Here is a 24,821-nt window from a genome sequence, read left to right on the forward strand (position 1 = left end):
TCCAGCGTCAGCGCCCATCTTATCGTACGCATCTGTGGCTGACATCTCCTCCATCTCTACTATCTCTATCTCCGTGCTGACTCTCAAGACTCAGAGTGCCCGGCGGCCCGCCTTAGACGTCCTGCACAGTTGCCTTTTGCGGACAGACGGCCGGGCACAGCTGCCAGGGGGGCCACGGGGGCGCACGCCGAGATTCGGGGTCCGGGGAACTGCTGTCTGTTTTGTCACTGTGAATCTTCAGCAATGACATTCTGTTTCCGGGAGCGTTTAGATTACATAAGACACAAGCCGGAAAGCTTATCCCGATAATACGAAAAGAGCATTGACCCAATAGGTCGAACGTCATTAACACACTCAAGACATATCGACAGCGACGTTGACGAATGACTTTCAAGGACTCAACTTCGCACCGGTAAAGGCAGTAAAGGGAAACTCAGGTTGGAAGCCGAAGCAGAGGGGGAGAGAACATCACCATTAAACATGACGGCAGACGAGGAGCAGACGCGCCGCCTGGCCGCCACCGAGCAGAGCTCAGAGACGACGCCGCTGCTCAACGGCACCACAAACACGACCAGCAATGGGACTGCCGCTGCCGCCAACGACGACGAGACCACCGTCGTCGCCGAGACGGTCTCCGGCACCCGCCTGGCCCTCATCCTGGGCACTTCCTACTTTGGCGTCTTCCTCGGCGCCATCGACAGCACAATCATCGCCACCCTCTCCGGCCCCATCTCCAGCGAGTTCAAGTCCCTGAGTCTCATGAGCTGGCTCGCCACCGCCTACCTCATCTCCAATGCCGCCTGTCAGCCCATCTCGGGCAGGCTGACCGACATCTTTGGCCGCGGTCCCGGCCTTGTCTTCAGCAACCTCTTCTTCGCGGCCGGCAACCTCATCTGCGGCCTCGCCCGCACCGAGTACGTCATGATCTTTGGCCGCGTCGTGGCTGGCATCGGCGGCGGAGGGCTCATGTCCATCTCCACCTTTCTCGGCTCCGACCTCATCCCCTTGAGGCAGAGGGGCATCTACCAGGGCATCGGCAACATCGCCTACGGCTCCGGCGCCATGCTCGGCGGCGTCTTCGGCGGCCTCATCAACGACCACACGGCAATGGGCTGGCGCCTCGCCTTCCTCGTCCAGGTGCCCCCCGTGCTCGTCTCCGCCGTCCTCGTCGCCGTCCTCGTTAAGGTCCCGCCCAAGGCCTCGGATAAGTCCTACCTGGCGCGCATCGACTTCTTCGGCGTCTTCCTGACCATCTCCTTCCTCGTGCTCCTCCTGCTCGGCCTCAACGCAGGTGGAAACCTAGTCCCCTGGGTCCACCCCCTGCCGCTCACCACGATACCCCTCTCCGTCGTCGCCTTCGTCGGCTTCATCGTCTGGGAGAGCAGGGTCAAACAGCCCATCATCCCCGTCCGCCTGCTCGCGAACCGCACTATCCTCGCCGCCTGTCTGACCAACCTACTGTGCACCATGGTCATGATGATGGCCATCTTTTACGTGCCGCTGTACCTCCAGGTCAACGGGCTATCTGCCACGCAGGCAGGTCTCCGCATCTTGACATCACCTCTGGGCGTCTCCATCATGTCTGTCGGCGCCGGCTACATCATGAAGCGGACCGGGAAATACGTGATCCCGGGAATCAGCGCCCTGGTTCTTTTCAACACCGGCATCATCATCCTCACGCAGTTCAACGAGAACACGCCCGCGTGGATCAACTATGTCGTCTTCTTCCTGGTGGGAGGAGGCTACGGAGCCATGTTGACCATGACGCTGCTCGGCTGCATTGCTGCCGTCGACCATTCGCAGCAAGCAGTCATCACGTCAGCGACATGTAAGTCATCCTGGGTTATGTGCAAAACCATCCGCATAGACTAATGAATCCATAGACTTGGCCCGCAGTCTCGGGGGTACCATCGGCATCACCATCGGTTCCGCCGTCTACCAAAACGTGCTGAGAGTCAAGCTCTGGGAACGCTTCGGCGACTATCCCAACGCCGCCAAGATCATCGGCCGCATCAGAGACGACCTCGACGAGCTCAAGAACCTCCCGCCTGGGTGGAAGTCGGGAGTGATTGACTCCTTCCGAGAGGCCTTTGGCAGCGTCTGGTACACAATGCTCGGACTGTCCATCCTCGCCCTGGTATTCATCTCCTTGATGAGGCAGCATGTTCTTCACTCGACCTTGGAAAGAAGATGAGATGAGAAGGGGTTCACGTGACTCTGTGAGCAAGAGCCTCAGGTTCACTCACTCACAAGCACAAACCGCCGGCCACCGCCTCGATACCCTCCATAATAGATAAATTTACTTATTACTATCACCAAGGCCCGTGACGTAGCGGAGAATGTCGTAACTTAGTTCGAATAGCTCCGCACCCATGGGTCCCGGGTTCGAGTCCCGTCTTCTTCTAGTAAAAATCCTTGCATCGCTACACCTGAGGCTGGTAAGAGCCTCCTCGGATCTTTCGTAGGCTCCCTATAGGGAGCTGAGCTTTTTGCGATTTTCGTCTAACTCTATCTTTTTTTTCTCGCTAGGACAGTTAAGTGGCAGTAGCTGTGTAAGTATGATGTTCTTTTCTACGCATTTTTTTCTATATTCTTGGCATGGTGGTAACTTGTTTCATTGCGTAGGGTGAAGATGAGCATTAAAATCAACTCGTTGCAGAGGAGGGTAAAAGCGTCATCTTAGCAAGTAGTCAGAAGCGTCGCCGTCACTGCTTTTGTTGGGTCTGTAGATGCCTGCCACTGAGCATTAAGACTCGATAGAGCCCAAGCAGACTGGCAGTGGGCAAAGCAATATGCCACGAGCCACGTGAGCGATGCATGATATCGAGAGACCTAGCGTCGGCCACATCGGCGGCAAGATAGAAGTAATTCACTGGCAATAGATCATTCCTGGCAGACCTAAATGCGCACATGAAAGACGGCTTAAGTGGAAGATGCGAGAAATCCCTTGGCAAAGGATGAGATGGGAAGATATGATTCGGATTGTTTCTGTCCCACATCCATGGGCTCAGCTACATGTCAAAGAGACCTCGTACACAAATTTCTATACGTATGCCAGCGTGTTGTCGTCCCGGATCTTGCCTGTAGCCTTGATGGTGGCCTCGTTGCCTGCAACACAAGGGCCTCGAACAATGATCTAGTTTGCAGCGTTAGTTGTGCGGCCGGGATTCGGAAGGCCATCAAACTCACCTCTCCCTGATATTCCTGATCGGCATTCTTATGCTGTTCTGTATCTCTTAAGAGGATCTCAGTGCTCGTCAGAGGAGGACCGAAGTGCGACTGCTTATCCTCATGCACTCTATAATCGTAGTAACCAGTCTGAGCGACAGCTCCGGCAACCTTGGGCGCGGCCAAAGCGTAGATGACTCTAGCGCCTGTGAAAATGCGAAGATCGGAAAGTTCTCGTGACGACAAAGGCGGCGAGCCAGCCCCGACCCTATCCGCGACATAAAGAAGACGCAGCTTTCCAGGAGTCTTGCCGATAGCTGGTCGAGATGCACTGTTGAAACGTGCCGCGGCGGATGCAACGGGCATCACACCACTCTCTGTGAGGCTGCGGGACTGAGCCCAGTGAGCAACTTTAGCCAAAGCAGAGGTCAGGCGGTTAGTTGCCTCCTGGTGGGTCTTCAACAGAGTCTCGGGAGCGGCCACCAAGACTGTAGGAGCAACTCCCTGGGTAGCCAGAGCCAAGTCCGTGACCTTTCCAGCCACTGAGTTGAGTGCGACAGATGAGTTGGAGAACAGAGCTGCCAATGTGAGGATTAAGGTATGGATGTTCGTAAGAGAGTCGGCAGGAAGGAACAGATCAGAGGGACTCAGGCGTTGGGTAGTTGGGATCGCAGCGAGCTGAGCGGCAACACCGGCAACCAAGTTGGACTGAGTGAAGCGCACCATCTCTTCCATGGTTCCCGGCTTGGATTGCCAGAAAGTCACCACATCCTTCGGTTCAATTTCCTTGTCGACAGGGGGCACCTCTCTCGCGGCATCGACTGGTGCATCACGGAGGATCTCTTGCCATGTCGCAACGTTGACACTGCCGCCCATGCCTTCGGGAACTTCATTCCAGTCCATGTGAGAACTTCCCTCATCTACAACCCAGATGAGTTGGCGGAGAGCGGGGTATGCCTTGACGACCGAGTCAAAGGGGAACGCGCCAGGGGCTGTTATAACGGTATCGGCGGCAGAACGGCGGAGCATCGTCACGAGTTCCTCGTCTGACACATCAAATGGGATCAGGATGGCTGTGAGGTTCGGGTAAAAACTGCAGGCGAAAAGCGTCACCAAAAGCTCGATAGAGTTTGGCAGGTAAACGGCTACTCGGATGCCGCCCTGCTCGTGAATGTGCTGTCCGATGAGATTGATTTGACGAGTGATGTCATCTGCGCGGCCTTAGAGAAGTTGATCACGGCGCAAAAGAAGGGTACTCACCAAGTTGATGCTCGATAACATTCTCGGAGCCCAGTACCGTCAACAAGCGGCCCTTGCCTACAACTGGCTTGCCCTCCTCAGAAGCGCCAGTCGCCGCTCTTCTCCAGATATCCCGAAGATCTCCATCACGTCCCCTCGCCCACTTCGAAGCACCGGGGTCCTTGACGTTGAGTCCGCTGTTCAGGGGCATGCCGTGAGGGGCAGAGTGGGATCGGTAGACGGGAGATTCCGCTGGTTGGCGAACGGGAGAGCCTTGCGCTTGACGGGCAAGCAGCATGGGATGGGTATCGGGATCCTGGCTAGAGACGATTCGGTAGGTAACGATGGCGACGAGAAAAGTGACGAGGGCAGTGGTATAAGCGTTCCATTGTCCGAAGAAGCCCGAGACACCCTCGTCCATCTGGTGCATGATGTTGTCAAAGAAGCCCATCTTGGGCGGCGCGATGGTGGGAGTATTGCGAGACGGGTCGAGCTTCGGGGTTCGTCGTCAGTTGAGGAGTATGCGTGCTGGTGGAAGCAAAACGACAAAAGGCTTTACGTGGCCCGCATGGAAAGCTCGGAGGGTTAACAAAAGGGAAGAGCATGAGGTGAGGCGGTGCCGCGGAGCTCGAGCTCGGAGGTTTCTTGGTGCTGAGCCTTGAGGTGGGTTGTGCTGGCAGTCAACGGCGGGGATCTGACGTCCCCCCCGGCTTCCGTTGTTGCGACTAGGTGCTTCTCGAAAGCGAGCTGGGTGAGGTACCTTACTCGTACCGCGTCCAGGATTCTCCAACAGCCGGACTACTAGCACACTGCGCGTCTCCGGCCTGCCTTTCTGCGTAGTCAGCGCGGGAGTTCCCAAGCTTCGGAAAGTCTAGCCAAGTGTTTCCGATGTCGAGGCTACACTTCTCTGTATCTTCAGGTAGTCTCGTTAAGGCTGCCCCGGGTCGCGAGAGGACTCGAGTGATCCGCAGCGGATGTGTAAGACACTTTGACAAGTTGTACTTTGCGATACTTAGGGGACCATTGCACCCTGCAGTGAGCTGTGAGTGGTACGGACCTCAACTGCTCCTGAGAAACGGCAAGAGCAAGCCACATGCCCCACTAGGCAGGAGCGCAGGTATCCACTTCGCAACAGACTACTCCCTGCCGGTTGCTGTGGTCCGTGTGGCTGGAGTATTGTTTTTCTGCCACTGCTTTGCGAGATGCTGTAGCCAATGTTTCCTGCCGCATCCATCACCATCGACAACCCGACTTGAAGCGGCGCATCGAAGCACGCGAGCGCTCGGCGACAGCGCAGCGTCTAAGAGACTTTTTACTAACATCAAACAGGTTTGCCAAATCACTGGGAAGAGTAAGTCGCATTGATCATGACGGACGGATGTGTAGACCTGCAGATGACTGGAACTAACTCTCGCGCAACAGGCTTTGACCCTGACTGTGGTCACCGCACGACGACCTCTATTCCTCGATCTCACCTCTCAATCTTGTCAATATTTGCTGAAACGATGTCTTCGTCGGCGAGCCGAGCTGCTGTCAGCACTCCCGTCAAGTCGACGCCGCAAAAGCCCACCCCTATCGTCGACAGTCCTGGCACATGGAGACATCCACGCCTGAATGAGATCACGAGACGGCGGAACGCAACGACATTTTCCGAAAAGAACGTTAGAAGAATAGCTCTGAACGTCGGCTTCCTTCTCAGTCTCTGGCTGTCCCAGATCTTTTCGCGTTCATACGTTCCCGCACAATGGTACGCCTTCCGCTGGCCTCACGAGTGCGACCTCTGCTAACTAGCTGAGCAGGTTTAGTAGCTCCTTGCGCTCATATCTGGGTTGGGCATACTATCTGGTCCAGCTCATTCCGCTAGTGAACATTGGCATGGCTATGCTGCCTCTACTTCGATCGGCCGACGATCTTTCCGACATTCCCTTGACGCCCGCTCAGCGCCAACTTCTCGGACTGCCGCCTAGTTCTGCAGCAGCTACACCCGATGCTGTTTACAGTACCCCGCCACGTTACTCGCGGACGCCTTCTCTGGCAGGTTCGCCCGCGAGCAACCGGAGCTTCTCTGGTTCCCCGCTTTCCGGCAGAGGCAGCCCAGCTCTTGGAAGCTCTTTCAATGGAAACGGACAATCTTACTCTCCTTCGCCTCTTCACAACAGCCCCTCCAAGTTCTCGGCCAGCTTGAACAGCAACCGGAGATCGTCCTTTGGGTCTTCTACGAACCTGGCAGCAAGTACTGCATCTTCCCTCTTCCCTGATCCGGGAACGCCGAGCCCCTCTACCGGAAAGCGCACCAGCGTAGGACTGAACAACAAGTGGCTCTACGAGAGAGGGAGGAGGTCGTCAGGTGGTACCTGGATGCATTAGGCGACGACGGCGCACTACGCTTTCAGGGCTTAGAGGGAATTTGGAAGATGAATGACTGCAGTCAGTGGGATGGATACCTTGCGAAAGGCGTTTAGGTGTAATGTTTCTCATGGGGTGGAGACAAAGGCTGACTAGATGCCCTACAATAAAGTCAAAAAGTCCCCAGACTGTACATTAATGTTCGCATGGGTCATATAAATCAATCACGGAACTGAACTTCAAGGGTCCTGTCTCAATCTTGAAGTAATAGACCTGTGTCATTGCGCCCCTGCTCAGATGCAGTAGCTCCAGTTTGTTCCCGTGTCAAGCTTCAGGACGAGGTAGCTGGTTGGGCACCAGGCCAGCATCCTAAGCATAGCCAACCCGAAGGAATCGGGAAACTTCAGCTTCAACTAAAAGTACTGTGAATCAGAGAGATGATTGCAGTCTGCGGCTTGATTGTTTCGGCGAGGCTTATGAGGTTCGAGAGCTACCTACCTACCCAATTCGAAGTAGGTACCTTAACTGCATAATGGAAGTCCTTAAAGTTTAGGGTGGTACGTACCTCGGTGTGGAGGTCTGGCACGGAGAATGGGAAACGGGACGGGGACGTGGACTTTTGAGATACGCCCGGCGAACTGCCACCCCGCTCTTTCCCCTTCATTGGCCAAACATCAATTCGCGACCCGCTCTTCCGCCATTACGTAGCACTCAGTACTCCGTACGCCTCTGGGAATCTGGTGTCTGGAACACTGGACCGTCGACCTCCCAAGCTTCTTCTTTCCGTCAGAAACATTGCTACGGATAGTATGCCCCCTCTGTGACAACATGGGCGCCAGCGATTCGAAGCTTGTCTTCAAGAAAGGCATCTTCAGGCTTTCTGAAGAGCGACACATTCCCGCCGATGATCCCTACTGGACTTCTGTATGTCAGCTTGTGAGGTGTCCTCTTTGCCCGCGATACTGACCCAGCCCGCCCGTGTAGTTTTGGGAGCTTCCCGAATCCTCAGAGGATATCTTCAGCCTTTTCGCCCCCGCCGACATTCGTCGCACTCGAGACAAGGCCCTAGAGAATTTAGAAACTCTAATATTGGCATTAACATCACGCCTGTTCATCCTGCGCCACCATCCTTCGTTCCCCGATCCCGAAATCGCTCCCGAACGCGATGCTCTCAATTGCGTCCGCGTCCTGACGCGCATCCTTCCCTTCATCTACGAGGCAGATAATCTTGCAGCATGGGAGGAGCGGTTCTTCTGGGGTGCGCGGAGGAAGAGAACTAGGCAATCTGCGATTGCTGCCGAAGTGCTGTTTGACGGGGCTCAAGAAGGCCAGAAACCGCCCAAGAACGAAAATGAAGACTTCGAAGATGCCAAACCCCTCGCCGAAGAGCTCATCGACACACTGGTCGACTTGCTCTTCTTCTCAGACCTCACTCTACCTAGGCAGCCTAGTGGGCGGCCAAAAGTGTCATACGCCATCTGGCAGAGTGGTGTAGGCTGCAACACATCAGTGGCGACCACCAAAGAATTCGAGAGCAATCGTAGCGAGATACTCCGCTTGCTACTCACTATGACTAGCCAGAGCATGTACATGTCATCAAACGTGCTTCCGCAGAGAGGAATTCGAGCCTTGACGCATATCTGCACGTGCCCTGATAAGCAGGTCGTGCTATCAGTCTTGTGCTCGTTGCTCAACACTGTATGTGAAGCAGCTCGTTCTCTATCGCTTGGCTCCATGCTGACAGACGCAGACCCTCAAGTACAATCCAGCTACCTGGCGTGTACCATACAATACCCTGGTCTTCAAGGACGAGAAGCAGATACTGGTGACTTACACACTCCAGCTTTTGCTAGTCTTCCTGTTGTACCCAATTCCCGAGCAAAACGGCACGACTCCCAAGAACTATTACCGCCACTTCCTTGGCAGACTCCATCGGCCACAAGACTTTCAGTTCATCGTCGACGGCATGACACGGATTCTCAACCAGCCGCTCCATGAGAAGAGCTCGTATCTTCCCAGTGGGCAAACCAATGCCAGATTTGCGCCAGAGATCATCATGCTCTTTTGGGAAATCACTCAGTGCAACAAGAGATTCAGATCGTTCATCATCGATACTGAGCGGGTCCATGACTTTGTCGTGCTAACTCTTTTCTACGCTCTGGAGTACAAGAATGACGCATCCAAGCAAGGCGTTGTGAGAATGTGTGCTTTTCTGCTGCAGACGCTGAGTGTTGAGAAGAACTTTGGCGCCAATCTCAACAGAAGATTCGAAGGCCAGGACAGCTTGCCTTTGGTTATCAGGATACCTGGCTTCAGTGGCACTCATGCGGATTTCCTGATACACGTAAGAGAGGTTCTGCTGCATTTGTGTCGATCTCAGCTAACAAAAGCAAGTCCATCTACAACCTCATCACCACGAGCCAAGGCAGACTGACAGCTATATACCCGGCTCTCATGGCTGTCATCAATAACATTGCCCCCTATCTGGAGGGGCTAAGCTCGGCATCTGCCTCAAAGCTCCTGCAACTATTTTCGTCCATGTCTTCACCTTCCTTCCTTCTCGCAAACGACAGCAATCACGATTTACTAAGGTCACTATTGGAGTCGATAAATTCAATTGTCGAACACAACTACCAAAGTAAGCCTCCGTTTTAGCTGGGAGATGCAACACTGGCAATCACCTGACTACCTGGATCTTGTGGAATCCATCATGCTGACGTCTACACAGAGAATCCCGAGCTTATTTTCGCAATCCTGCGCAACAAGAAGCGGATAGAAGCATTGCGGACGTTCACCTTAGAGAGCGGTCAAGAGGAGATTGAGAGACGAAACCGTCGCCGCAAAGAATCAGCAGCCAATGGCGATGGGCTCGAGCCAAGTTCTGTGAGGAGCTCGGCAGAAAGTATCCGGAGCCCGACGATGTCTCATCCTCGACCTCCGACGTTAAGTGATGTTCCGGAAGAGGACGGTACGTTCGCGATTGGTGATGACGAGGACGATAGCGAGGACGAGGACCACCACCCAACGCCAGCGCAGTCGACCACGAGCGAAAATCCGTCTGTGGCATCGTCACAAGCATCAGTGGTGGAAGACGCCGTTCCGACACAACTCCGGGGTATGTCAGAAAAGGCCAGAGGCAAGATGCCCGCCGGCATGAGCAACTTCTCAAGACAAAACAGCACCACAAGTCTGGGCGGATATTCTGCAAGTGGACAGTCACAATCCGGTGGCTTTGAGCCAACAGCCAATTGGATTGAAAGCTGGTTACCAGAGCTGCCTCTTCACACTATTCTTACCGTAATTCAGCAGGTGACAGCCCTGTTGCCCAGGCAAGCCCTCGCAGGAGAGTCTGCAAACCGAGAGACACTCTTGAAGATCCAAGAAATCAAGCTGGTGGGAGTTGACCCAACACCACCACGAGTGCACTCTTTTGAGTGGTCGCAGCTCTCACTAGGATGGTACGAATCGTTGCTGTGGGGCTTTGTTTTCAGTAGCGAGATTCAGATCTCGAAGGGCACAGTTGGAATTTGGAATGGTACAGCGATCAAGCTGTTCAGGGTCCAGGAGACTGCACCTCAAGGGCCAAGTCTGGCATCGCCGAGGGGAGCCGTCGATGCTGTTGGAAGCAATATCGTGTCCCGAATCGGAGCTATGAACCTGCGAGGTCCCGGAGGTACACCGCCAGCAGCCAGTCAGCGTCCAGGATGATAACGCGATGAGGCTTACAGACGGGAGGTTTCTCAGCATCTTGGTCTGATCCTCTGATGCGGGCCCGTGAGGACACTGGTTAGATCATTTGACACCCGAAGACGAGGCTCAGGGGAAGATGGCAAAGCACGATAGCAACACGGCTTCAGGCTGAAGGACCGTCTCAGAAGCAGACATACCACAATAGTGAATGTCGATCCTTGCGTAGAAAAGGGTCGGTGAAGGAGGAACAGATCGATGAGAGACGGGGCCGAGAGTCCAGGAAGGTGCTAATCGCGCCATAGACCAACAGGGCGGCGCCAGGACAGGAATCAGGCACCGAGATCGCGTCAAGGTAGTGAGCTGTGGCAAACGACGCGTGTGTAGTCGAAGCGGGATTGAGCAGACATTGGCAGGCGGTAGGAGTTACAATCTAATCCAACAATTTCGCTCGGTGTGTGACTTTTAAAGTGCCAACAAGACCAGCAGGAACCGAAGTATCCGTGACTCTACTTCGTTTACTGCCCTGAGAACACTGAGGCGGCACGGCGGCATGTGGTTGTCAAGTTGAAAGGTGTGGCTTGACGTGGCGAGGGCGGCATTCCAACGAGCAGGGAATGAGGACTTTAGTATGACCAATGAGCCGTTATAACGGGCCCCTTCGCTCATGAGTGTGTTGGCAGACGGCCAAAACCTGGCGACTGATGCAACTCTGTACTCCGTACCTGGCACAATCTAGCAAAAAGCGGTGATCATTTCCGAGCTTGTCCAGGGATTCGTACGCACCGCCACAAGCTTGCCCGGCGCGTACCTGTTCTGCGGTTCTAGACCCCTCCCGCTGTCCAGATCGCCCATTCAGAGGCCGCCTGTGAAGCAAGGGGAGATAGTTCAAGCCACAACGCCACACCTCGAACGACATGGAAGTGCGCTTTCTCTCTTCGGTTGCAAAGACGGTGGACCACCTAGGACATGGCACTTTATCAAAGTCCCAGACCATTAGTAGGTAGGTAATGAGACGATGCAGGATGGGATTCTGTTTCCCAGGCTTAAGAGAAGGGTTGTATTAAATAGTTTCGGCTCGCTTAACCTTGTTCATGATTTTCCCCTTATAGCCTTACTGCACCCGCTATTCCTGGTTTTGGGGCTACTGTCAATTACTCAATAAGACCCTCCCCATTTGCTGTTGCTGTTGCGACTTGTTTACTTTCCGGTGTTTCCGCTCAGTACTGGGCGAAGGCGGTCGTTGATGTTCTTCATATGAGTCCTACCGGTACACTCACACGCGTATGATGCCAATTGACTCCTACCATGGCCAACACTCACGACTCGGGCGCCGCTGGCCTGGCGGGAGATGAGATCAGTCCTTACCGCATACATGTGAGGACTCCCAGAACTATGAAGTGAAGAGAGGGCTGCTTGGGAGGTTGGTGACTGAGAGTTGGCGAGCTTTCCCAGCTAACACAAAGCCATTGTTTGAATCAAAGGTCTCCAGCAAGTATCTCGATCTCACGAAACAAAAATTGGAGCTCACGAGACTTCCTCATGAGCCCTCGGAACCCAACAAGTCTCGGGACTGGTGGGAGCCAAAGTCTCGAATCGAGCCGCTCATTGACTTTTGGTGAGTCGAAGTCTTACTTGATCACGTCCAAGTGATTAGTTCGACGGAAGAGGAGGCGTTGACTCATGAAAAGAGTCTTCTAACTCATCGCAGGCTCGAAAAGTACGACTGGCGAGAACAAGAGACTGCCTTCAACAATCAACTACCCCAGTTCCGCACAGCCATCACCCCGCCAAGTTCATCCTCGCCCGTCCGTCTTCACTTCATCCACATCAGATCCTCGCATAGCAACGCCATCCCCCTGCTCCTGATTCCCCCATTCCCTTTCACGAACCTCTCCCTCGGCCACCTGATCCAGTCGCTCACCGAACCAGAATCGTCATCTTCTGAAGACGGAGAGCAGCAGCTGCAGCAGCCCTTCCACGTCGTCATCCCCTCCCTCCCCGGCCTCAGCTTCAGCGATGCCCTCCCCTCCGACGACGCCTCCGTCATCCCGACGACAACAGACCTCCTCAACACGCTCATGACACGCCTCTCGTATCCGTACTACCTCGTCTCCAACACCGCCTCCGCGGCCTCCAGTCCCGCGCAAATTGACTGGAAGCTCGCGGACCACCTAGTCCGCCACTACCCCAGCAACTGCCTCGGCGCACACTTTATCAGCCCGTCCCTCGCGGCGCCGACACTCAAGGAGGCACCACTCGAGTGGATGAAGTGGTCCCTCGCCAAGTTCTTTCACGCGCCCATCTTAGGCTACCAGAGCGAAGACCTCCGCTCACTCGACGAAGAGACCCACGCCAGCCATACGTTGTCAGCTGGAAGGAGGCGCCCTCTTCCTACTTCACTCCAACCCGGCGCAGGCAGTACTCTGGTGGAGCCGAACACAACGTCCTTTGCGCTATGCGACTCCCCCGTGGGCCTCCTTGCCCTCGTCCTCAAAGTCATCCGCGTTCTCGGGGCCAAGAAGGAGTTCTCGGCCGCCGAGATCATCACCTTCACCCAGACGGCCTGGCTCCCCGGTCCAGAGGCGGCGATGCGCCTCTGGGCGCGCTGTCTGACGCACCAAGAGCCGACTCCGCCGCTTCCAAAGCCGTCCAAGAAGCCCAACGTGGCCATTACAGTCTTCTCAGGAACTGGAGAGACAGGTGACGTATCCGGCGGGCGACGAACCGCGGACGACGATCTTGAGGCCCAGACACAGTCCCGGAACGACGTCGACATTCTCTCGCCCCAACCTGCCCCGAACCCGTACGTCTGCCCCGCCTGGGCCAACGTCTCCTACAACGCCGTCCACGTGCGCCGCGTACCCGTACCGGGAGGACGTCCGGGCCTCGTAGCCTGGGATCACCCGGAGCTCATCGGCGACGGCGTAAGGGGCCTGGCCGCGAATCTGCTCTCCTTCGACGCCAGGGTCCAAGACATCGTCGCCCAACAGCAGCAGAGGCCGGAAACGGTGCCGCTGCAGGGTGTCGTTGTGCAATCCGACTCGTCTGGCTCCACGGCCGCAACGGCTTCGAGCCAACAAGGGGGTGCAACATCGGCGGCACCGGTGCTGCCTTCCACTCCGCAGGTTGAGGCGACCAAGTGGCGACTAAGCCAGATCCGCGAGGCGTCTGAGACGCCCAAGAAGTCGTTGCAGCTGGACGACGGCGATGCGGGGATGATGCTGTCGCCGCCGGATGCTGATTTTGCTGGAGCGAGCCCGGATACCATTGTCGTTACCCCCCCCGTGGACATGAAGTAGTTGCGATTCAGTCTTGTGGAGCGTGTAGTCTCTAATGTTTTTACTTTGTACATTTTTTTCCCTTTGTATGATGATACCAATGTGATGCCGATGCATACGACACAAGGCATGTTCTGAGAATATAGCTACTTTAGTAATTACATTCGTTCAAAATCAGGCGCTCCAAAGCCACGTTTTTGTAAATCGCAAGTTGTGTTGGTGGTAGCGCAAGGTGATATCGACGTGCCTTTCTTTGTACTATCTCTAGTACATACTAAGTCTTTGCCCAGGTTCGATATGGAGATTTCTTGCATAAAAGTGGTCTCCTAACGTATTTTGGGGAGGGAACATGACGGATTCCGAATTCAGCTCATACCTCACCTGCCTCACTTCAAAGCTGGGCCTTCGTAGGGGAGGCCTGAGCCCAATAATCGGGTCATAGACAAGCCGCTAAACCAAGAGGGAATGTCTATCAAACTACCTCTTCTCATAGAGAGCGGACTTCCCCGACATGAATCCTCGGCCGAGCGCTGCTTATTGGCAAGTACATGTTCAAGTCAGCCGACGATCAGAGAGGAAGATAAGTCTTGATAAACAGGTCATCTGCATAGACTCACAAAACACGAGCTAGCGAAATCCAGCGAGCTGAACCACCTTCAGAGACGGTGTGAAGACTGAGAAACAACTTGATATTATCGCCAAGATACCTTCCTACGCTATGCATCCTAGAACCACCGAAAACACATGTACCCAAACGCCCAGAGCTTATCTTCATTATTCCTCGTCACTACTCTCCATCACGAAACCTCCTCTGGTGCGCTGTCGTGAGCGTGCTGTAGGCACCGGCGCATCTTCGTCATCCGAATCGGCATCTGCCTTCTCTGAAGCCTTCGCCCCTTCTTCAGCAGTAGCTGCCTCAGGAGTGATGCGTCTCCGTTTCCGAGATCCCTTTCCTTGAGAGGAAGATGGACTGGAGCTCAATGGCGTAGCATTGTCTCCATTCTGCTCGCCGTCGCTATCGGCATCCATATCAACGTCGGCACTCGGCCGGGTAGACTGAGTGCCTCTCGTCACAGCGAGGACATCATCGTCATTGTCGTCGCTATCATCAAGCAGCACCGCTGCTGGTCTCTTGGTCGGCTCCGATATCGCAACCTTCTCCACAATACGAGCCAAACGCGAGCGTTGTGCCTCTTCTCGTTGGAAGAACTCACGGTCGTACTCCTCGTCCGTGTCGTCATCGCTAGCGTGGACGTACGCTTCGCTCTTGATCTTTCTCGCCTTTTCTCTCTCGCGCTCTCTGCGCTTCTGGGCCTTTTCTTCCAACTCGGAATCATTCGGCGCCTCCTCATCTTCGCTGTCTTTTCTGCGCCTCCTCCGCTTCGTCTTTTTAGAAGCAGGGTCGTCAATAGCTTTGCGGACGGTAGGGCCCAGGGGTTCAAAGAGGAAGCCGTCATCAATATCATCATCGTCGTCATCGTACTCGGCTCGCTTTCGGGCTACTTTCTTGCGGCGAAGCTGATCCTCTGCGCTGGCACCATCAAAGGCGGGTGGATCAAACTCGGCATCGTTGATGTGCTTGATATACACACGAAGGAGACTGGCACTAAGATCTGGTGGCAGCATCCATACGGACTGGGGCGTCTCCTCGATAGTCGGTGCTAGCCTCTCAAAACCAACCAGCTTCATGAGTAGACGCAGGTGAGAATTCTTAAATATGGCAGTCTTGCGGGCATCATTGTCCGGTCGCACAGCTGGTACATGTTAGAGAGATCAACCAGTGTGGTCGCCTGAGGAAGTACTTACTCAAAGGGTGTCTATCGATTTGTGCGCCCTCGTCGGTGCCCTCGACCGATGGTATGAGGAAATCAGCCGCCTCCCAGGCAGCACGCTCCTTTTCCGCAGTATCAAGAACTTTCTTGACCCACGAGATATGATCCTGTTGATTTTTGTCAAGCAGAGCGCCAACGACGATGGCGATTTGCCGGTCCAAATCCGCAGTGTACTTGAACTCGAGTTCTGCAGCGGGCCGAGGCGTCGATGTCGAAATAGTCTGTTTCTCATAGCCATATTCCAGGTAAAAAGCGGTGCTGCTAATCTTGGAGAAAAGCATCTCAATTATGAGTTCGGGCCGCTGCTCGATCTTGCGCGTGCACTTTCTGAGGATTTGCTTGGTCAGTTCTTCCCACTCCTTGTACATGGTAGAGTTCCTGTCGAGCGGTTCCGGCCCCTTGATCATGTTGTAAAGGAGATGCACAATATCAACGCGGAAGAGCATGACGCTCATCTCTTGTTTAAAGGCTATGCGATAGAAGTATCGATGAGCGCGCTTCAGCTGAGAGTCGTCGAGATCCTTGTAAAATTTGGTAAAGGCGACAAAAGTATCGACCACACCTTGGGGGGTAAAGCGCGATGTGAACCGATGGAAGTCGAACTTGCGCTCTTTGGACGTCTTTTCGGCATTTGCCTCGTCGTTGGCAGACTCATCGTTCTCCTCGTTATCAACTGTATCGATACCTGCTTCTTTCTCGGCTTTCTTCTTTCGCCGAGTCCGTTTACGAGACCGAACTTGCATGTCGACGTTTTGTTTCGAGTAGGCCTCCAGAATTCGCAAGAAGTGATGCACTAGCTCTGTGGCGGTGTCGAGATACTCGAAGCCTTGCTCCTTGTATTGTCTGACGACATTGGCAATCAAGTCGTGTGTGGAGTCTTCGTAGAAGAGACGACTCAGCGTGTTTTCCGCAATCTCCTCATCGTCTTCGTTTCCTGACTCTGTCATTTCTTGGACCGTGAGCAGAATCTGCGTGAAACACCGCATCGCAGCCGTCAGGGTAGGCCAATCCTTATGTTCCCAAGAGTCGTGCATAGTCTTTGTGAGAGTGATGAACATTGCTTGATCCAGCACGCCGGCCACGAGATTGAAGCTGCTGACCTCTTCGGGGGCGCCTGCCTTCTTCGAGTCTCGTTTTGACTTTCTACGAGTTCGCTCCGCCTCCAAAAACCAGGCTACAAGATACATGTACTGTCGGCGATGGTAAGACAGAACATGGGGCGCCTCCCGGTCCAAGGACTTGCGAACATGCACGAACAAAGGGTTGAAACCAGCATCAAGGAAGTCTTCGACAAAGCTTCGGAGCTGGTCGTTAGCCCTTGCATTGAGCTTGACTGGGGCACCGAGGTCCTTGGATTCCACCTCTCCCTTCTTGGCCCGTCGCGGTGGCTTAAACGTTTTGGACTCGTCCAGTTTCTTTTGCCGCGTAGCGCTGTCTGCGAGCGCATCCTGACCAGTGATTGTTGATACCCGGCCGTCTTCGCGCTGCATCCATACCATGGTGCCGAAACGGTTGTGGCGGGTGGGCGCCTTGCGGTTGAAGGCACTGCGCATCGCGCTCTCCTTTTTCATCATTGAGGAGAGCTCTTTAGCCTTCGTCTTGTGTAATTGCTGTTCATTCATGAACAGCTTCTTGACCTCGACCTGTTTGACCAGGTGGTAGATGACTTCCATGAGAACTACGTCCTCGGTACGGAAGTCTTCGCCCATATTCGAAGCAATCATCAGCAACACCGCAAAGATGTCCTGAAATGAAAATGCGTCTATCGTCGTGGAGCGGGATATCTGGGTCTCGTCGCCATCGTATTGGACACCGGCAGGAGGGGTAATCATGGCGATGTTGCGGAGGAAGAAAAGCACAAGCTTGATGATGCCCTGGTCGCGGGCAGATCGTTCGCCAATGGAAATTGCCATAGATGGTAGAGCTGCCCGGATAGCTGTATTGAGAACTTGAGCGCCGTCAAAGTTGATGATGGCCCGCTTGTATCCCACTTGCGCCAGCTCGAGAACAGGCATATGGCGATGGTGATTGACTGTCATTCGTTCGGCATCTCTTTCCATGGGCCAAGTAAGGGGCACCATAATCTCGAAGCAGGCTAGAGCTATACGTGCTTTGAATGTGTTGTTGGTATCGTTCTCGGGCCAGCTCGCGAGGATCTGGAGAAGATCGCCTTCCACGATGTTGGAGTCTGCAATGCATCGGGCTACATCCATGCGATTGGTCTTTTCGTCGTAGTGCCGAATCCATTTCTTCAGATCGCGGAGGACCTGGACGGCGTCGTCACCAAGTCTGTATCGTCCATCGTCGTCGGCGCTGGTGCCACCGAGCTATGTTCATGTCAGAGTCAATGTACAACGATTTGGGGAGGAATTCTCGGCTGGCCAAAACGTACCGCGGACACAAGACTGTTGATGTGCGCACGAACTTCAGGGTGGACAACTTCTGTTGACCCGTCCGGCAACTCCATCTTGTCGGTTCTGGCGGTATTCAAGACAATGGTAGATTGCAATTGAGGCTTGGTGGTGTCTCCATCTACACGCCAATAGTGACGATGATAGAAAAGCCCTGGAGGGACAGACCTGCCCTGGTTCACCTAGCGACGCGTCCAGCGCGATGCAGCGCGTCCTAACAGAAAGTTGCGTTGATTGGCCCCACATTTTGTGCTATCGATACCGAAGATTAGATAAGGCCCATGTAGGTATGGCGCGCGGACCGAAAGGTAGGTACCTGCTTTAGCTCTGGGCTTTGGGGCTCATTAGGGGGCCGCGGTTAACCTCGGGTCATGGGCAGCATCATGGCCCTGGACAAGCAACGACATCTGTCCACGGACTTCCGTTCTGTACTTCAATCTTAACAGTACTTCAAATCAAACTCGTAGAGTTTTACTTCCCTCATCACTTATTGTATCTTGCTCACTTGTTCCTCGCGAACTTCCATTCAATCCCTCACGCGGCCACAGCGGGGCTTACTCGAATATCACCGAGATCATAATCCCTGCACACTCACGTTTCGCTCACCTCGATAACTATGGCGACTTCAATTGCTCGCGTACGGGCGGTGGCGAAGCTTCCAGGGCAGCTTCGGACGTTCAGCTCTACACCCAGAGTTGCTTCTGCAACAGGGGGAGTGAAGCGATTGGGTGTCATCGGTGCTGGGCAGATGGTGAGAGAACCCGCGAATTAGCATGTGAATATGCGGCATCCAGAAACCTGACGGGTTCAAATCTAGGGACTCGGCATCGCGCTTGTGGCTGCTCAGAGAGCTCAAGTTCCCGTAACACTTGTCGATGCAAACAAGACGGCCTTGGATAAGGGTCTTGCATTTGCGGGTGAGTGTTCAACGACACACTGGTAACGAGTTCCGTTCGCTAACACCTCAACAGAAAAGCTTCTTGCAAAGGATGTTTCCAAGTCCAGAATCACACAGGAACAGGCCGACAAGGCCCGCTCGCTGTTGTCGCCAGCCACGTCTATTGATGAGCTGTCGGATGTGGACTTTGTCATTGAGGCCGTTCCTGAAATCCCCAAGCTCAAGTTCGACATCTTCTCCAAGCTGGCTGAGGTTTGCCCGAAGCATGCCATCTTGGCCACCAACACTTCATCCATCTCCATCACCCGCATCGCCGCCTCCACCACCCAAGACCCGACAGACACCTCCGCGAGCTCCCGCGTCGTCTCAACCCACTTCATGAACCCCGTCCCGATCCAGAAGGGCGTCGAGATCATCAGCGGTCTGCAGACCAGCCAGGAGACACTGGACAAGGCCGTCGCGTTCTGCAAGGCCATGGGCAAGGTTACCTCGGTATCCGCCGACTCCCCCGGATTCCTCGCGAACCGTATCCTCATGCCATACATCAACGAAGCCATCATCTGCCTGGAGACCGGCGTCGGCGACAAGGAGTCAATCGACGCCATCATGAAGAACGGCACCAATGTTCCCATGGGCCCTCTGCAGCTTGCCGACTTTATCGGCCTGGACACCTGCCTCGCTATTATGAAGGTTCTTCACGAGGAGACTGGTGACTCAAAGTACCGGCCGAGTGTGTTGCTACGCAAGATGGTTGATGCTGGTTGGATGGGAAAGAAGAGCGGAAAGGGATTTTACGACTACTAAAGCAGAGATGGGATGTTGGAGTTGATGATGAGCAAATTTGACTAATAAGTCGGACCATCTAATACGAAAAGTGATAGATAGTTCTCAGTAGTAAGCTCAAAAATTGGATGCATCGCCATGCACAAGACCTCTGTCATCATGAAGTAAGGCGTTGAATTCACGCATGTCCACGTGCGTTAAATCACAGATTACATTGATGAAGTGAAGTGTGTATTCTCACTTGAAGCAGACTCTTCCGAGCCCACTCTGGCATACAACTATGCACATGGGAATACCTCTAGTTCGACCCAACAGGCTCAAAAGCTGATGAGATGAATGACGGGCATATATGCCCCAGGTAGCAAAGTACTCGTACAAGCACTCAAATGGGATGCGTTAATATCATTTGATGACTTGAACTTCTCAAAATAGTGGCGAAAAACGAACCCATAGCCTCGTACATTCTCAAATGATGATGAGTACTAAAGTATAAAGTACTACTTATGAGTGACATACTTGCCAGAGTTACGGGCCAAGTAAGGCGTGACATGAGCCAGAAGGTTCGAAAGGTATGGCCAAAAACCTTGGGCGACTCTGACCTTGACGAATTCACGATTCAAGTTGCGGCTGGTAATGCGGCTGAACGGTCTGAAGGGGTGCCCTTTTTCAGCAAAAGCTCCGTATAGTTAAAGAATCTTGTTGCCGAATTCAGTCAAGGAGATACGTATATGCTAGTATACGCTAAAGGGGAAGTCTTTCTGGGCGCCTATGATCACCTCGGAAGAAGTGTGACACAGACATATTTGCTAGAGGATCCCATGCTGCTTTCATCTGCACATAACACTACCATTAGATCCAAGTATCTTTGGAAAACCAGATTGAATTCTTCCAAATGCCTTCGAGCTACGAAAGAGTGTACACGCTTGGGCGTCCAACTCGCCGCAAGCAGCTCCCTCCAAAACATAGGCAGAATCCATTCTGAACTCGTTCATTGGAAGCCAAGTTTCGACTACAGCAGCAAATTCCAAGCTCAAGGGGCGGCAAGTTTCGAAAGTAGGTGCAATTAGGGGCTAAGGTTTCCCCCCGACTCCTTACCCCCAGAGTACTCAAGGCTGGACTTCAGGACGGGACGGGATGTCAGGCCTTGGAACCATCCATAGCCCACCATCATTTGTTTTAGAAACACATCAAACACGTGGGAATCATGGAAACATCTTGAGTAAGTGGTCAGCCATAGTCACAGCACGTGAAAAGAAAACCAAGTCGCGGGTTGATAACGTCTATTCGCCACGCTCGAAAAGGGGTAGCGCAGGGAACTGGATGTTTCTCGCACGAGATGTATTCTCAGAATGGTGAGTTGAACGAACGACATATGTACATTTAACAGACGCATGGAGATTCTTGCGTTTCCTTCAAGCTTAGGTCCCAGCTTCAAGCTATTCATCAACCTGCAACATCTGGTCGCGTAAACCATGGTGAGAAGAACACTGCTATGGGTCCCAATTGCTGGCCATTCATCACCAGACAGTAAGTCTCGGCAAAGCAATGCTCCCACCGGCCGAGCTTCAGAGAAGCAGCAAACTTAGTTGGTGTATATATGACATTCACGCAAGGTAGAGAAGCCAATACATGACATAAGGGGTTATGAAGCAATACCAAGAAGGCGACATTCCTGCCAAACTCTGAAAAGCTTGGACGAGGACCTCCATGGCTTCCAAGATGGGCCAAAAACTATCAATATCATCCGTTCTACACTTCTTGATTTAGGAATTAGATGACATACGATGATGATGTCGTCCGGTCATGCCTAGTTTCCCCCAGGAACAAAGACCAAAAAAAAAAAGTCATCCGAACGAAGCCTGGTCCAGAACTGATCTACACGTAACTTGGGACGGCAGTTCACAGACGCCCGCAACGGTTTCTTCGCCACTTGGCCCCCATATATATATCGGATTGAGAGTTTCATGATCTACAGCGTGCCGTGCGTGCCTGGCACAGGGACAGGAAATCTTGGTAAGAGGTAAACAACATCCACGGGAAAACATGATGCTAGTTTCTCCGGCATCACCAAACGATGTCGACACATCTGATAGTGGCATGAGAGGAGAAAATCCGAAGCCAAGGTCAGATTGGCCCAGCCCCGTTCCACGTGGTTTCTGTAACTACGCATGACGACGTCGAACCTGTTTACGTGGGAAACCCGAACGTGCCTGTCTCGACACGAATCCACGTATTCCCATCCCGCCTTCTCAGCCTCCACCCTGCCCCATCTCCCCCATCTGAAGCCGGGCCAAGAAGCCAGGCCGCGGTGTGGGGTCGTATAAAGCAACCGTGAACGGAATGGAAGAAGGCAGTGCAGTTTGAAAGAGGCTTCCCGAGAGAAGAGGGACCAATATATCGGACACTCGGGACAGCGGGAGGGCGAAACGAAGCGGCGTGGGCCACTCTGACCTCCGAGGACTTGTGGCTCCCATCCCCGAACACGCACGCGTCGTTGGCCAACGCCCGCCCGCCACCGGGGGATATGTGTAGTCCGAGCCGAACAAGACGTCGCCGGTGTGCGGGAAGAAGAGATTCTTCTCCTCCCGTCTTGGGTGGGAGCCCGTCCTAGAGCTCAATGCCGAGCGGGAGGTGTCAAGAAACCAACCAACGACAAGGGCAAAGGGCCGCGGCAAAACTTCAAGTACTTGGACGAGTTTGGCAGTCCTTTCCCTCGGTATAATGCCTTCTTTCGAGCGTCAAATGAGCGGCCGATCAGGCAATGAGAAGCTAGAGCTACGGTTTACTACCATGAACGACCGGATCATGCGCTGCCCGACCGTCTCCGACGGCAGAGATCACAGATCCCACCTCCCCTCCCCTCTCCCTCCTTGCACCATGCTATCAGATCCGAACATCATTGAAGGGAGATTTACCGGCCGAACGTCGATCGCTGATACCCCTCCCCGCCTGGAACGAGCCTCCCTCCCGATGACGAGCAAGCCGTTTGTCACCCACCCCCGAGTCTCCCGCGGCGGTCTCTACAAACATGCAGACACACACATACACACACATGTGCACATACGCGCAACAAGCCGACCCCCCTCCCCTTCGTTGGACCTTGGAAAGACTTCCTTTTTCGGGAATGGTCACGATGTGAAACGCGGCGGTGCGGGGGAGCAGAACAAAAGAACTGGGCTTGCTCCAGATGGACGGGAAGACGCGTAACGTCTGCAACACTACGTAGGGAGGGATTCGAGAGCGAGATAGAGAGCCGCAAACGATAGCAGCCATAGCATAGAAGGGAAGAGAGGGGTGGTAGTCCATTCCACCCATCGTCAAACATGGCGAGAAACGACGGAATCTCCAGCGGTTGGTGGATTCGAACCATGTGTGACGCGAAGGCTGTTTGGCAGCATGTAAATGATTTTCAAAACTCCGCACGCGGCACAGCCTTTTCTCTTCGCGAACAATGAAATCGAGACCGAGGTCGCGCGGAAGTTCCCTCTGTATACCTTCGGGTTCTAGGTTTTGAAAGTTCTCCCATGCGCCCCTCCTCCTCAACCCGGAGAAACCTGTGATTTGTCGTTGGTTGCTAGACTAGGTTGTGGTGTGGTGTCAGCAAGGTCGTTTGCTATCACGTTGCCAAGAGGCGGTTGATGAGAGCTGCACCCCCTACCAACTGCTTTTTCATTCTTTGTCTGCGGGTGACGTCGCGGATGCGGCACGGGCAAGGTCTTTTTTCTTGACACGAACTGCCATCCTTGATCCTACCGGGAGGGATTTCTCGTCGACTTGTTGAAGAGCCGCGCAAGGGACAATGAGCCAATTCCCAGACCAACTAGACCCTGTCTATCACCAAAGCTGTCCAACACTGGCAAAGCACTTGCAACAAGCTCCAGCAGTTTCGCGAGATAGAGTGCATTCAAGAAGGTAGAGCGGCGGTTGCCCATGCTGACCATGTTCTAGAAGATCTATTGTAAGGTTTTACAGCGAGGATGAAGACCAGACGAGTTTGGTGAGAGCTATGGTAGATAGCTTTCGCCGCGGGTTCCGTGATGGCGGGACGGGGAGGAAGACGGGGTCAGGGCAGGGCAGGGCCTTGAAAGTTGGCGTAAAGAGGCCAGTCAAGGGCACGTGGTGATGGTGGTCATCTCGATGATGGCCATGCCATGCCATGCGATATGCCATGTCCACGATACGATGGACGAACCGAGCATGGCATGCATGGCGGGGATGAGCATGAGCAGGTTCGGGGAAGAGGGAAGAGCTGGAACTGGCCTGGGCTGTCACTGGGCTGAGATGGGGCCAAAAAAAAGAATGTGTGTATAATTAGCCCTCCGATGATGCTATTTCGAACAGATGGGCCATGGGTCATGGGAGGGGGGAGTCGGGGAGGAGGAATATCAAGTTGGGGTTCGGTTGCAACGTGGATGGAGGTGTAGTGGGCTCAAGACGGAAGATGTGCGTGATGGATGTGGCAGGATGATGGGACGAAAAGTCACGAAATGGGACTGATGATGGCAAGAGGTTCGCATTGAGGTGACGGATGTGGAATGGAGTATGGAGTTTGGGATGAGCGGGAATGCCGTCGTGCCATCGGGTGTGGTGTGGTAAAACAGGCACGGCAGTCGTCTTCAGACGTTAGTCGTCTCAAGTCAGCCTTAGCAACCCCAGTTGGGAAGGCAGCCAACTGCCAAGCACAACCTATGGGAAGTCACCAATTGGACCAATTGATACTGGTTATTACTTCCTAATACTATCAAGTGCAGTCAGACCGACGATGAGGTAATCATGCAAGGTACGGAGTACCGCGGCTTACCTTAGCATCGTGTGTTAAGCCCAAGGTATATCCGTACTCCGTATCCGTACCTACTTCGTACATAGGTAGGGTGCCAGGTACTGCGTAACATACCTTACTACGGACTCGTATGAATGGCGGAATAAGGTAGCGTGTCGACATCAATAGCATCACCCGTGTTATACCTACCTTACCTTGCGGCTTGGCCTTGCGTCCCTCCTCACAGTGAACTCACGCAGTAAGGCGACTCTAGAGTCTAGACAGAAGCGAATGACACTAGGTAGTGTAACTTTCCCCCATGTCAGGATTCGCCTTGGCCCGCCCAGATGATGCCTGGCGATTGCGACTCATAAATGGGGTTTTAAGATGTGCTAAGACCGACCCTAACGCGCCTTT

General features: G+C 53.8%; 9 protein-coding genes across 9 annotated transcripts; 5 read left to right on the top strand and 4 right to left on the bottom strand.

The window, feature by feature from the left end:
• Positions 1-480: 480 nt before the first annotated feature.
• CLUP02_08136 (major facilitator superfamily transporter) lies at positions 481-2,194 on the top strand (the record flags this gene model as incomplete). Its single annotated transcript, XM_049287126.1, has 2 exons — positions 481-1,828; positions 1,884-2,194. 2 exons carry the CDS (start codon positions 481-483, stop codon positions 2,192-2,194), a joined length of 1,659 nt encoding a protein of 552 aa, XP_049144269.1.
• Positions 2,195-2,679: 485 nt separating this feature from the next.
• CLUP02_08137 (uncharacterized protein) lies at positions 2,680-5,647 on the bottom strand (the record flags this gene model as incomplete). Its single annotated transcript, XM_049287127.1, has 8 exons — positions 2,680-2,772; positions 2,847-3,011; positions 3,050-3,136; positions 3,190-4,388; positions 4,429-4,900; positions 4,998-5,064; positions 5,173-5,437; positions 5,533-5,647. The coding sequence occupies 8 exons, from the start codon at positions 5,645-5,647 to the stop codon at positions 2,680-2,682; spliced, it is 2,463 nt and encodes an 820-aa protein (XP_049144270.1).
• Positions 5,648-5,774: 127 nt separating this feature from the next.
• Positions 5,775-6,909, top strand: CLUP02_08138 (nuclear pore complex component; the record flags this gene model as incomplete). Its single annotated transcript, XM_049287128.1, has 3 exons — positions 5,775-6,154; positions 6,207-6,757; positions 6,836-6,909. The coding sequence occupies 3 exons, from the start codon at positions 5,775-5,777 to the stop codon at positions 6,907-6,909; spliced, it is 1,005 nt and encodes a 334-aa protein (XP_049144271.1).
• Positions 6,910-7,581: 672 nt separating this feature from the next.
• Positions 7,582-10,544, top strand: CLUP02_08139 (high-temperature-induced dauer-formation protein; the record flags this gene model as incomplete). Its single annotated transcript, XM_049287129.1, has 6 exons — positions 7,582-7,677; positions 7,738-8,451; positions 8,504-9,097; positions 9,148-9,391; positions 9,482-10,444; positions 10,498-10,544. The coding sequence occupies 6 exons, from the start codon at positions 7,582-7,584 to the stop codon at positions 10,542-10,544; spliced, it is 2,658 nt and encodes an 885-aa protein (XP_049144272.1).
• A 25-nt stretch (positions 10,545-10,569) lies between these two features.
• Positions 10,570-11,697, bottom strand: CLUP02_08140 (uncharacterized protein; the record flags this gene model as incomplete). The annotated part of the gene is made up of 4 exons (XM_049287130.1): positions 10,570-10,803; positions 10,963-11,064; positions 11,126-11,402; positions 11,645-11,697. The coding sequence occupies 4 exons, from the start codon at positions 11,695-11,697 to the stop codon at positions 10,570-10,572; spliced, it is 666 nt and encodes a 221-aa protein (XP_049144273.1).
• Positions 11,698-11,748: 51 nt separating this feature from the next.
• On the top strand, positions 11,749-13,742 carry CLUP02_08141 (epoxide hydrolase; the record flags this gene model as incomplete). Its single annotated transcript, XM_049287131.1, has 3 exons — positions 11,749-11,817; positions 11,925-12,058; positions 12,152-13,742. 3 exons carry the CDS (start codon positions 11,749-11,751, stop codon positions 13,740-13,742), a joined length of 1,794 nt encoding a protein of 597 aa, XP_049144274.1.
• A 753-nt stretch (positions 13,743-14,495) lies between these two features.
• On the bottom strand, positions 14,496-18,020 carry CLUP02_08142 (timeless protein; the record flags this gene model as incomplete). The annotated part of the gene is made up of 3 exons (XM_049287132.1): positions 14,496-15,475; positions 15,528-17,880; positions 17,946-18,020. The coding sequence occupies 3 exons, from the start codon at positions 18,018-18,020 to the stop codon at positions 14,496-14,498; spliced, it is 3,408 nt and encodes a 1,135-aa protein (XP_049144275.1).
• Positions 18,021-18,580: 560 nt separating this feature from the next.
• Positions 18,581-19,666, top strand: CLUP02_08143 (3-hydroxyacyl-CoA dehydrogenase; the record flags this gene model as incomplete). The annotated part of the gene is made up of 3 exons (XM_049287133.1): positions 18,581-18,715; positions 18,782-18,881; positions 18,936-19,666. 3 exons carry the CDS (start codon positions 18,581-18,583, stop codon positions 19,664-19,666), a joined length of 966 nt encoding a protein of 321 aa, XP_049144276.1.
• A 4,108-nt stretch (positions 19,667-23,774) lies between these two features.
• CLUP02_08144 (uncharacterized protein) lies at positions 23,775-24,002 on the bottom strand (the record flags this gene model as incomplete). Its single annotated transcript, XM_049287134.1, has 1 exon — positions 23,775-24,002. One exon carries the CDS (start codon positions 24,000-24,002, stop codon positions 23,775-23,777), a length of 228 nt encoding a protein of 75 aa, XP_049144277.1.
• Between the last annotated feature and the right edge of the window lie 819 nt (positions 24,003-24,821).

This window comes from Colletotrichum lupini, chromosome 4 (genome assembly GCF_023278565.1).
Source record: "Colletotrichum lupini chromosome 4, complete sequence".
In the NCBI taxonomy this organism is placed as follows: Eukaryota; Fungi; Ascomycota; class Sordariomycetes; order Glomerellales; family Glomerellaceae; genus Colletotrichum; species Colletotrichum lupini.